A 13531-nucleotide genomic window follows, 5' to 3' on the forward strand; every position below is an offset into this window, starting at 1 on the left:
TTTTCCTCTTCTAATTCAATGCTGCTGTGATCAATCGTAGCACCTTAATGAGTGATGGGTGTCTGTCAGTTCAAGGATGACATATAGGATGACATTTACAAAGTGCCATGAGTTTCTGTCACAAATCTTATGGGACTAAAAGATTGATTCTTGACTGACAGATCTTTGAGCACGTGAGGCAGTACATCCCTTGAGGTAGTAGGATCTGGAGGATATATTTTCTTTTCTTTCCTTCTCTGCAACTGCTCTTCTCATTATTGAGACATTGTGAATCAAAACATGGAAATAGTTTGATGGACAAATTGTCACTACTGGTAGCAAGCTTTCCCATTCATATAGTCAATGCCACTGCATTTCATGGAGAGCTTCAGACCATCTATGAAGCATTTTCTTGGTCATACACTGGAACTTTAGTCATTCAAGAGTTGAGGAAACAGGATCTAGTAGCTTCCCAGATGCAGTGATCCAACTCATCAAAGTTGAAATTGTAGGACTTCTGAATGTTTTTGAAGCTTGCTTCAGGAAGGGCAGTTGCATTTGTCAATGGTCTACCTGCATAGAAGGAATTTCTCGAACGCTCTTATCTGTCATTGTTACAGTCTCGACCTCACTGCAGTACAGGAATGTGGCAACAGCCTTTGATTCCTTTAGCCCTAACTTGTTTTTGACAAGACCATGACTATTCAAAAATACCAAGTCACAGCATTTAAAGTTTATTTATTTGACCATGAATAGGTTGATCCTGCAGGATGTGGTTCACCAACCATGAGAAAGTGAGACATTGTCTTGTTAGGTACCTTTTCTAGCCTTTTGGAGTGAGTAGAGGTTAGGCTGGAGACAACTGCTCTGTCACAGATGCTGCTGTAAAAGAACCTCGTGTCCCAACAGAGATGTCCACACATCTGTCACCTATCTGCAGATTCCTGACTTCCAAGTTCATAGCCTGGTCCCCAGTTCTTTCCTGCCACAGGACTTGGCAAATGCACCCTGGTAGAAACTTACTTGTGACTTTGTTCAACATTGAACGTCATCATTGTCTGCACAATCTTAAAGGGCTGGTGGTCCACATCAAACATGATGACCCACACTATCTTAACACAGTTGGTCTCCTCTCAATTGTTGAGAGGCAGCATCTTTCCTCACCTGCTCTGTCGTCAAAGATGTTTTGGACTACACTTTGTCTGACACCTCTCCCACACTTTGCTGATTTTCTCACTAGGGGTGGTCACAGCAAGTCTCAACAACATCCAGAACAAAGCTTGACCGGCACCCCATTCCAGCACCTTAAACATTCGCTCCCTTCACCAAGACAAACAGTGCAGCAGTATGTACCACCAACAAGATTCACAGCAGCAAACTCACCAAATCCGTGACCTCTACCACTTAGGAGGTCAAGGATAGCAGATACATGGGAACATCATTACCTGTAAACTTCCCTCCAAGCCACATACCATCATGACTTGGAAGTGTGTCACTGTTCCTTCAAATTCAGTAGGTCAAAATCCTGGGAATTCCTTTCCTAACAGCAATATGGGTGTACCTATAATTCAATGATTGCAGCAAATTAAGTACCATCTTCTCCAGGGCAATTAGGGATGGGCAACAAATGCTGGACCCACCAGTGATGCTCACATCCCATGAAAGAATAAAAAAGAGCTCCCAATGACATTGTTCAGGGGAATGTCATAATACACAAGCCTCTCCACATAGGGAACCACAGAGTAACACCTTAATACCACTGCATGCAAGATCAGATAGATCCTTTTAAACTAGGTACCTAGACTACCTTGGTCTTTGAGGGCTCAGTTATCCACGCGATAGGCCAGGAAGGAGTTTATGCAGAACTAAGTTCAGAACCAAATCAATCAGGGGGATTAAGTGGGAGAGCAGAGCAACTAACAATCACATCCAACATCATAATTTTATGAAGCAAAAGCAAAGTACTGTAGATGCTGGAAATCTGAAATTAAAAGTAAACGTTCTGAAAATTATCAGTAGATTGGACAGAGAGGAACAAAGTTAATGTTTTCAATGCGATGAGAGGTTAATGACCTGAAACATTAGCTCTCTTCCTCTCACCACAGATACTGCCCAACTTGCTCAGTATCTGCTGAACATTTTGTCATCATGTTAGGGCACAGGTGAGGCAGGTGTGGCAGACTTTGGGCTGGTCAAGTTTCTCAGGCCCTGTCACAACAGAGTAAGTGGTGGCTGCAAGGGGGAGAGAAGAGAGAGTGGAGTAGTTGGTGTTTGATACTACTTTACAGTTGGCATGTGGAACAGCCTGACCAGTAGAGGCACAGGCTTTCTTTGTATGCAAGAGGTGCTTTCCAGCACCTGCTGAGCACCACAGAGAAAAGTTCCTAATATTTAACTTAGAGTGTCTCCTCTTCTCACTCACTCAGTATAGAGTTAACACACAATTGGAGCCCTCATGGCAGTTTTACCAACCTACTAGGTCAGGCAGACACCTTGGATTTTCTGGGACTGTCCAACCACCCTGGATTTTCTGGGACTGTCCAGTAATTTGGCATTTTTTGTCCTGTTTCCTGAGTCAGGCCTTCCTGGGATTGTTTTGTCCCAGATTTCTTCATGAGCATTTGGCCCTACATTTGCACATGCTGGGTGCTACTTGTTATCAGGGATGTACAATGGTGCACTGAAGCCGGCGCAAAGCAGCATTAAAGTCAAGTGTGGGTCGCAGAGTCCCACACCCCAACCCCCTACCCAGGTGAATTCTCAGGACATTACCAGCACGCTATCTTGCACCCCACTCCCACCTCTGCCTCCAAGGGTTTTAACAGCACTACTTTGTCCTCCTTTGCACTCAAGGCTTCATCCACATCCCAACCCTTCCTCGTCCCCTCCAAGGAGAGGTATCCTTTATATTTTACAACCAGATTGTCTATCGTAAGAGCACCAAAATAAAACAGAATAGTCCAGTTAAAATAATAGCAAGCAGGAATCAACATGGTCATTTTATCTGCCTATACTGTAAGCCCAATTCCTCATACAGTCATAACAGTACTGAAACAGATCCTTTGGTCCAACTTGTCCACGCTGACCAGATGTCCTAAATTTATCAAGTACCATTTGGCCCATATCCCTCAAAACCTTTCCTATTCATGTACCAATCCAGATGCCTTTTAAACGTTGTAATTGTATTAGCCTCCACCACTTCCTCCGGCAGCTCATTCTATACACACACCACTGTCTGTGTAAAAAAGTTACTCCTCAGGTCCTTCTTAAACCTTTCCCCTCTTACCTTAAACATATGGATGTGATTGTTAGTTGCTCTGCTCTCCCACTTAATCCCCCTGATTGATTTGGTTCTGAACTTACTTCTGCATAAACTCCTTCCCTGGCCTATCGCGTGGATAACTGAGCCCTCAAAGACCAAGGTAGTCTAGGTACCTAGTTTAAAAGGATCGATCTGATCTTGCATGCAGTGGTATTAAGGTGTTACTCTGTGGTTCCCTATATGGAGAGGCTTGTGTATTATGACATTCCCCTGAACAATGTCATTGGGAGCTCTTTTTTATTCTTTCATGGGATGTGAGCATCACTGGTGGGTCCAGCATTTGTTGCCCATCCCTAATTGCCCTGGAGAAGATGGTACTTAATTCGCTGCAATCATTGAATTATGCCTAGTTTCGGATTCCTCTGAGGTAAATTAAAATCTAACCCCCACTCCGCCCTTCCTCATTGCTTCAATATACAGTATTTTGAATGTGTTTTGAACAGCATTGCTGGGTTTTCTGTTATGAAAGGCACTATGACTAGACAAAGACTCACCTGGTTCCTTATCTGCACGCTTGTTGCTGGTGTGAGATATTTGTGTTCTAGATACCAAGCTCTTTCTTGGTAAAGGAGGTTAGTTCCATGCAAAAGGCAAAACTGTAATGAAAAACAAATAAATAAACACAAAATTGCCACTTGGAAACAAGCTTTTATGACATTGAGGTAATGCTATTTTTGATAAACAATCTGACCACACCAGGAAACCTTGATAGCAGCAGGCTGCATCATTTTGTGAAACTAACAATCTCAGAAACACACTGATTGACTCACTGCTTCTCCTGAACTTTATCAAATAAAAACACAAGTATAGGAGTTGATTAGTGCCTTGCCTTGCAAGTGTAATTGTCCCTTTTATAGATACCTTTGTATTATGGACTGTTGCAGCATTAAGATAAAAGGCAGGCAACCATTCATATGGACCACTCATTCTTAACCCTCAGTGTACCCCTGACAAATCTAACCAGACATGTACATTTCTCTGTGGTCCATGACAAGTCAACTTGTCTGGCACCTGGCATTTACTTGCTTAAAGAAAGAACTTGCATTAATTTATAACTTCTGCCACATCATGCTACCTCAGGACTTTAATTTCAATGTAATTCTTTTTAAGTGTTGTGCTACTGTAATATCGGGAATATAGGAGCCATTTACTCAAGCAGTGGTCTCATAACGAGCGATGTGATAAGTACAAGATAATATGTTTATTATTTGTAATACTGGTTGGTGAATGATTACTGAACAGGACATTTGGAGATCTTCCTATTTCTTCCTCTAAGCATGGGTTCTACATATACCTGAAAAAGGCAACTGTGCTTCAGTTTAAATTTTCACCCACACGAACGCACTGACAAACATGCAACACTTCCTCACGTGCTTGCCTGGATCACGCGTTCAGTCTCTAATTGTTTAAGTTTTCTTTCCTCCATTCATTAGTAACAAGCATTCACCTCATATCCCTAATTGCCCAATAGAAGGTGTAGGTGTACTCTTGAACACTGCAGACTGTGTTCACGTTTAACACTCTTAAAAGTAGTGTTAGGGAGTTCTAGGATTCTGACTCAATGGCAGTGAAGGAATTGTGTATGGAGGTGAACACTTTTCAAATGTCAGTGAATATCTTCACTCCTGATCTTGTTGGAAGAGAGGTCATTGATGAACCAGCTGAAGATGGCTTCAAAATCTATCCTGAGGAAAACCCATAGAAGTCTTCAGGGGCTGAGATGATTGACCTCCAAAAGACACAACCATCTTCCTTTGTGTTAGGTATGACTTCAAATAGAGGAGAGCTTTCCTCCTGATTCCAATGATTTAAATTTTGCTATGGGTCCTTAACGTTGCATTTGGCCAGGTTGTGTCTTGATGTCATGTACAGTCACTGTCACCTTATCTCTGGATTTCAGCATTTTATCCACATTTGGTCTATAAGTGTGATGAGCTCTGAGCCAAAAAGGCCTGACTGAACACTAAGTGAGCATTGTTAAATATTCTCCATCATTTTCTACTAACAGACAGTCAATTTATGTGGTGGTAATTGTCTAGATTGGAAGTTTTTCCCTTTTTGAACAGGGCATATCTGGGCAACTTTGTCGATTTGGTTCCAGAGTTGAGCTTTTCTGAAATAGCCGCACTCGGCAGAGTTATACTTAAACTGAAACACTGCAGCTGGGACACTCTTTTAGTTTGAGAGCAGCCTTGATGATGAAGGGAGAATTCTGAAAGGAACTCAAAAGGTTGAAAACTCCAGTACAGATGGTGGAGCAGAGGTATCGAGATGCAAAATGGAGTAAAGTTGGTTGACTCCAAGTCCACATTTATCACTGTACTCAGAAGCACTTAACTGCTTCTTGATGAATGATCACTAAACATGACATTTGGAAATCTAATTTCAACACATTGCATGGAGTGAATCAAATTGGCTTCAGTGATGATAGGGATGTTTTGGATGGGTTCCTGATGAAGGGCTTATTCCTGAAATATCGACTCTCCTGCTCCTCGGATACTGCCTAACTTGCTGTGCTTTTCCAGCACTACACTTTTTGAACCTTTGGATGGATTTTCCACTTACCATTTCTGGTTGTTGCAGATCCTACCCCTATGATGGCTCAGTTAGTAAAGCCCAGATGTACATTGAGTCTACCGATCCCAGGTCAGTGTTGAGTTAGCTGAACCCATCTGGAGTGTTGTGAGGAATCTCTTTAGGGAATAAGGAAAATTAGCTATGGCTCATGGTTATGATTGATATCCAATGATCACCTCCTCCCAAACCCACTCCTGGAAATTGTGTGGATTTGAGTCAAAATACAGGTCATTCTGCTCTAATGTGCATTTCATCAACATGAATTGGTTGTAATGCGATTGATGAAGATGGGATGCTGTTTCTAAAGTGGGAACTTTAAAACTTTAAGTGCTATTTTTATTTTGCGATTTTTATATGGTGGCGGGGTCACACAAGAATGCAACCGTCACAGAAGAACTATCTGTACAAAATTTTTTCCCAACAATCATGTCTATGTTTATACAAGATGGAAGAGTCATTACCTGGATGCAGAACCTATCAAACTCCATGCAATGGAGGAAAAGATATTAAATACAGCAACAGAAAAAAAACAATTAATGTTGCAGACATCTGTGTAATTAAGTTTTTGGATCTGTTATTTACTTCGCTAACATTTGCAATCAGTTTTCACTTGCACAAATGGGCCTATTTATAAGCTGCCATCTCTGTCCACACCAGTCTTCACTGGGTCTTCCCCAAACATTGGCCTTATATATCCTTGCTCTCACATTTACAACTTGCACAGTATATACTATAGAATGTATTGATGCATTGGATGTACTTCTCAACCACTTTCAGAAACAGATCAGTAAGGGCTAGATTGTACTGCTCAGTGAACAAGGAAGTGTTAATTGGTTATTTAAATTACAAAGTTACCATTCACAAGAGTGACAATGACTCTTCTGAGGGCATAATGACTTTATCTATCAAGTAGTTAACTCTCACAAAATAGAGTTGCTTTTGTATGGATGCTATTTTCATTTAAATTACAGAGATTACTATGAGTAAATCAAGACCCTCTTATACAGAGGCAGATTTATGGACTCTGGGTCTGTTTCTGGCATAGGACTAGGGCTTGGCTAACACACCAGTCTCATAGAATCCAAACTGAAGCATGATTTGGAGATGCCGGTGTTGGACTGGGGTGTAGTTTTTAAAATTGAAGCAGTGACAGTGTAAAGGACTGATTTTTGACATCTTGTCTGCACAGGCAGAACTTATCATTGCCCTTGGGTGGCGGGAACACAATAATTTGCCTTGGTGTCTCTGAAAAGATTGCTCAGCTAGTAGAGTGTATCCTTGTGACTACTGAAGGAAGGATTGGATTCTGTTGGGGCCCTGATACTACCAACAGTTTATTACAGCCTGATAACATTCTCCGACAAGGTCCTGCCAGGATCTCAGAGATTGAACTAAAGTCATATTATTGCTGGACCAATTGAAGTCAGCGCATACAATCATAGAATGTTTACAACACAGGAGGTGATCATTTGTCTGGTCAGGCTCTCTCAAGAACAATTCACTCAGTGCCACTCCGATGACTTTTCCCCATAGCCTTGAAAATGCTTCTTTTTTGGCTAATGATCCCATTCTGTTTTGAAATCAATGATTGAGCATGGCCTCAAGATGATCCAGGCAGTGAATTCCAGATCCTGTCCACTTGCAGCAAAAAAAAAGCTTTGTCCTCAACATTATCATTGCTGCTTTTTCCAGCATTTTAACAGATATCCTCATCTTCTCAAACAATTTCTCATTAAATACTCTGTCCAGATCCCTCACTATTTTGAAAACCTTTGTCAAATCTCCTCTCAGCCTCCTCTTCCTCAAGGAAAATAACACCACATTGTCCAATCTATCTATCACATTGAAAATCCTCATCCTTGAAACCATTCTCATGAATATCTTTCACATCCTCTCTAATGCCTTTGCATCTTTCCTGAAATGTGATGCACAGAACTGGGCATAGTGTCCCATTGGAATGTAATCCCATGGTTTAAACATGTTTATCATAACTCTTTTTGCTTTGATACACTCTGTCCCTATTTCAAAAGATCTGATGCCTGCTTTAATGAAACACTTTCAAAATGTCCTGCAACCCTTAATGCGTGCATCTATCTCAAGACCCTTCACCCCATTTAGAATTATGACCTTTATATGGCATCTCCCAATTCTTCATAACAAACATATCACTTCACAATTTTGGGCAACAAATTTTACCTGTCATATATCTGCCCATTCTACCTTCAGTTTGCCTCCTTTAATATTCTCCATCATTCACAACACTAACTCAGCAAGGGCAAAGCACTTTGTTGGTTTTTAATCTACAAAGATTTAGATAAAGAATAGACTGTTCTGTCTGCTAATACTGAAAAGAAAGTTTAAACAGTTTCCAGGCAATGTAATTCAAGCATTTTGAGTGGAATGAGCCAACTTTGTGTGGGTGGTTTTAGATATTTTCCCAATCAATCTACTATAGGACATTATGACATTGTGGGTGGCATGGTGGCACAGTGGTTAGCACTGCTGCCTCACAGCGCCAGAGACCCGGGTTCAATTCCTGCCTCAGGCGACTCTCTGTGTGGAATTTGCACATTCTCCCCGTGTCTGCGTGGGTTTCCTCCGGGTGCTCCGGTTTCCTCCCACAGTCCAAAGATGTGCAGGTCAGGTGAATTGGCCATGCTAAATTGCCCATAGTGTTAGGTAAGGGGTAAATGTAGGGGCATGGGTGGGTTGCGCTTCGGCGGGGTGGTGTGGACTTGTTGGGCCGAAGGGCCTGTTTCCACACTGTAAGTAATCTAATCTAATGACAAACTTATGGAGCAGATGGGATCTGAACCCAGGCCTCCTGACTCAAAGGTAGAGAGACACTGCAACTGCACCAGAAGAGCCCTCATGCAGGTGGCTTCAGCTTTTTTAATCAATCTGTACAGGTGCATAATAACACACTTGTGAAGCAGGTGGGACTTGAACCCAGGCCTCCTGGCTCAGTTGACAGTGTTACTACTAGACCAACTGTTGGTAGTATCAGGGCCCCAACAGTTTTTCACTGCTAGACCAGTTTTTCACTGAATTTAAATTTCAATATCTGCAATGTGGGATTCCATGCAGGTGGCTTTACACTTTGCTAAACTAGGTTCAGCTGACTTTGCACACATTAAATTCCAGGTTAATGCCCTTTGACCCATTTCATCTCACATTTCCAGAATACTAACACCACCTTCTTTCCATTACAGCTCCCAGCTGTTTACTAAACTTAATCCAGCCTTAAACTCAACTCGCTTACCGCAAAACCCTTCTGACTGTTATCAATTCTGCCACCCTCCATAAACCAAACTTCAGCCAAAACTCTGCAGCTCATATTCAAACTCTTGTCCTGCAGCACAGCCAAATCTGGAACACTACTTCAGGTTTACTTTCTCTGATCTGTTACACACCTGGAATGAGGGCATTGACTTCTGATACCAGGCTAGGCTCCTATCTGCTGGAGTTTAGAGCAGTAAGAGAGAGCTTGGCTGAAATGTGGAAGTTCCTGGGGATTTTGATAGGATAGATTTTCTGCTTATGGGAGCATCTAGAGTTATGGCTCACCATTCAAAATCAAAGGGCTACCTATTTAAAGGAGAAATTTAAAGGTAAGTGGGAATGTGGACTAATTAGATCAACTAAAACCTTATTGAATGGCAGAGCAAGCTTGAGGGACAAGTTGCTGCTTCTTCTAACTTGTATGTGTTTATGTTCATGTTACCATATGCATTTTTTGGAAGGATAAAAGCAAAACACTATTGATGCTGGAAATCTGAAATTGAAACTGATTGAGGATTCATATTAACTTGAAACATTAACTCTGCTTCTTTCTCCATTGACGGTGGGAGACCTACTGAGTTCTTCCAGGCTTGCTGAGTATTTCCAGCGCTTTCTGTTTTTCTTACTTCTGGGAGGTGTTTAGAAGATAGTTGAGGCTTATGTATTGAAGACTGAGTTGGACATATTTTTAATGAGTAAGGAATCAAGGGAAAAGGCAGGAAAGCAGACTTAAGGATTCTGAGGAAATATGGAACAACAATGAGACATTCACAACCTATTAAGTGAAGAAATTCCCCTTCACTTCAGTCCTATGTTATTGATTCCTTATGTTGAGACTATTCCGTGTTTTGGATTCCCTAAATAGAGCAATCTCTCAGTGACTATCCTGTCACTGTCATTTGTTTACTCAACATAGAGTCACAGCATGGAAACAGACCCTTCGGTCCAACCCGTCCATGCCGACCAAATATCCCAACCCAATCTAGTCCCACCTGCCAGCACCCGGCCCCATATCCCTCCAAACCTTTCCTATTCATATATCCATCCAAATGCCTCTTAAATGTCATAGGAAAACTTTTCAATTCCAGAAACCAAGCTAGTGAACCTTCACTATACCATGTCCAATGCAATGATACCCTTCCTTATCCTGTACTTGACAGACCTTCCTTATACTTGGGAGATCAAAACTGCACAAAAGTACACCAGGTATGGTCTCACCAAAACCTTATACAATTCTAGCAAGATTTTATTTTTATTTCTGTACTCCCATTTCCTTGCAATGTTGGCCAATCCATTTGCCTTCCTACTTTGTTGGCAGTACCTTCCTAATTTTGTGTTCCTTTTACCTATATAATCAAATTTCTTTGAGCGACAACATTTGGAATTTTCATTCCTTTTAAAAATATTCTGCTTTTCAGTTCTTATCCTTCCCCACATTATACACCATTGGCCATATTGTTGCCCAAATACCTGACTTCTTTATATCTCTCTGCCACCTCTTTGTGTTCTTCTCACAGCCTATCTTCCCATTTGACTTTTTACTGTCAGCAAACTGAGAAAAGTTTCTCTCAGCAACTTTGTCTTAGGTTATAAACAGCTGAAATCTCAATACTGAATGTTGTGGCACTGTGTGAACTACAGCCTCCAAATTGAAAATACCCTGTTTATCCACTTTTTGCTTCCTGTCCAGTAACCAGATCTTCCTCCATCCAACTATATTACTCTCAACATTTAAACTTTTGCGTGGCACCTTTTCAAATATCCTTTGTAAACCCAATAATGCTATCTGTACTGGTTTCTCTTCCCTGTTATTGTTGATCTATTCAGCAGAAACTTTGTTGTATATCTTACTGCGTCACATGTTTTTTCTTGTTGCTACCTCCTTATGCAAGTTTTCACATCTGTAAACTACAAATAAAACTGAACCTTATCTTGCCCTTTAAGCTGCATCCTATAATGGGTTATACTAATCAACTAAGATAAATGTCACAGATCACCTCAGAAACTTTTTGGTTGCAAGTTTGTGGTCAGTGGTAGTAACATGTTCTATGCAGTTTAAGTTTAGAAAAGTAATCTCAATAAAGCATGCAAATCCTATAAGAAATAGCAACTATTATCTAGTTAACTAAATTCTAATATCATGAAATAAGTATTAGAAAGTTATAAAATATAAGCAGATTTCGATTTTACTTTCAATGGGAGTTGAATATATACAAAAGAATAAAAGTTTGCAGTGCTAAGGGACAATAAAAGGGGGAGTGTGACTAGTGAATCTAAGTGAATACAGCTTTAAAATAGCCTGCACAAGAACAGTGAGTTGAGAATGGCCTCCCATGATATATGATCACTCAGAGAGTCATGCAGCATGGAAACAGTCCCTTTGGTCTAACATGTTCACATCGACCAGACATTCCAGTCTGACCTACTCCCATTTGCCATCATTTGGCCCATATTCCTCTAAACCCTTCTTACTCATATACCCATCCTTCATGTTTAACTTCTGAGACCAACTGCACCATAGGAAGATGTAGCTTACAGAATTATCAGCAAGAGCTCACAATATTTTTGCAGTCATTTCACAGAACTCCTACAGTGTGGAAAGAGGTCATTCAGTCTTTGAGTCTGCATAGTCCCTCCAAACAGCATCCCATCCTAACCCCATATTTACCATAGGTATTCCACCTAGCCTGCACATCCTGGGACATTACATGCAATTTAACATGGCCAACCCTACCTAAATAACACATCTTTGGGCTGTGGGAGGAAACCAGAGTACCCAGAGGAAACCCACGCAGACACGGGGAGAACGTGTAAACTCCACACAGACAGTCACCCGAGGCTGGAGTCGAACCCAGGTCCCTGGTGCTGTGAGACATTCGTGCTAACCATTGAGCCACCATGTCACCCATTCATTTACAAAGAAATGTCTCATGTCTGCTTTAAGGGCAGTGCAGCGGGGAAAGAAGAGTGTCAGTAAAGACCAGAGCCCAGTTTTTTTTTGGAAAGATGCAGGGAAGGTATATCAGAAGGCTGTGGTGGATCATCGAAGGAGCAATTGCTTCTGATGGACTGGAGAAACAAAATGCTGTCCAGGGTGGGGGTGGGGGGAAGCAGGGACAGGCGTATAAGTCTCAAGGATGGGACAACAAGAATTTCAACATGAGGAATAGGATATTTGAGTCAATTCTCTTGAAAACATGGGAAATGAGTTGCAGGGTTTGGCGTGGGCAATTATACAAGTCATTTAATTTTGGATGATTTATAGTTCATTAACAGTAGAGGCGGCATGGTGGCTCAGTGGTTAGCGCTGCGGCCTCAGCACCAGGGTCCCAGGTTCGATCCTAGCCTCAGGCTACTGTCTGTGCGGAGTTTGCACATTCTCCCCATGTCTGCATGGGTTTCCTGCGGCTGCTTGTCCCACAGTCCAAAAAAAGTGCAGGTTAGGTGAATTGACCATGCTAAGTTGCCTGTAGTGTTAGGTGAAGGGGTAAATGTAGGGGACTGGGTCTGGGTGGCTTGCGCTTCGGCGGGTCAGTGTAGATTTGTTGGGCCGAAGGGCCTGTTTCCATACTGTAAGCAATCTAACAGAGAAGCAAGGCACCTAACAAGAAGAATATCAAAGGTGTTCAGCTGTCAAAAGATAGAAGTGAGTCCTGTATTAACAGTCATTCTTGAATGTTGCTTGTATTATCTACAGTGGAGACCAATTCATCTGCCTCTTCTATTTTCCATTATTAATTCCCCAGACTCACTTCCCAGAGCACCAATGATCACTTTGTTAGCTCTTTTCCTTTTAAAATATCTATAGAAACTGATTTCACATTTCTTATACACTCTAATTTTTCTTCCTTATTAACATTTTGGTCATTCCTTGATTTTTAAAACTGATTTGGTCAAAGTTCTGAACTGCCGTTTGTCTTTTTGCAGTTATATGTTTTTTCTTTATTAGGCAAATATGGATTGTCCTCACTTCCTCCCAATGGACCGTGAGACCTCCACTTGGAATTTTTCTTTCTCAGTGGAATACATCTATTCTGTCTTCCAAAACATCTCTTTCAATGTCTGTCCATTGACATAACCCTCAACCTAATTTGCCAGTTCACTTCAGTCAGTTCAATTTTTGTGCTCTCATACTTGCACCTTAATTACATGTAAAATACTAGTAATGAACCCAAACTTCTCTCATAGAATAGAATCCCTACAGTGTGGAAGCAGGCCATTCCGCGTGAGTCCACATCATACCCTATCTCCATAACCACACATTTCCCATGGCTAACCCACCTGGCCTACACATCCCTGAATACTATTTGCAATTTAGCACGACCAATCCACCTAACCTACACATCTCTGGATGGTGGGGAGAAACCAAGG

At 41.4% G+C, this 13531-nt stretch overlaps 1 protein-coding gene and 1 long non-coding RNA gene across 2 annotated transcripts in view; one reads left to right on the top strand and one right to left on the bottom strand.

The window, feature by feature from the left end:
* LOC140457857 (uncharacterized) overlaps positions 1-13531 on the top strand; it is a 560696-nt gene that overhangs the window by 523320 nt on the left and 23845 nt on the right. The gene's annotated exons all lie outside the window — the stretch shown is intronic.
* The window catches only part of acoxl (acyl-CoA oxidase-like), a 392592-nt gene that overhangs the window by 38348 nt on the left and 340713 nt on the right, over positions 1-13531 (bottom strand). Inside the window, exon 18 of the mRNA XM_072551478.1 lies at positions 3796-3897. Coding sequence (XP_072407579.1) covers positions 3796-3897 — 102 coding nt within the window. The remainder of the gene's footprint in view (positions 1-3795; positions 3898-13531) is intronic.

Source organism: Chiloscyllium punctatum, chromosome 3 (genome assembly GCF_047496795.1).
Source record: "Chiloscyllium punctatum isolate Juve2018m chromosome 3, sChiPun1.3, whole genome shotgun sequence".
Taxonomy (NCBI): domain Eukaryota; kingdom Metazoa; phylum Chordata; class Chondrichthyes; order Orectolobiformes; family Hemiscylliidae; genus Chiloscyllium; species Chiloscyllium punctatum.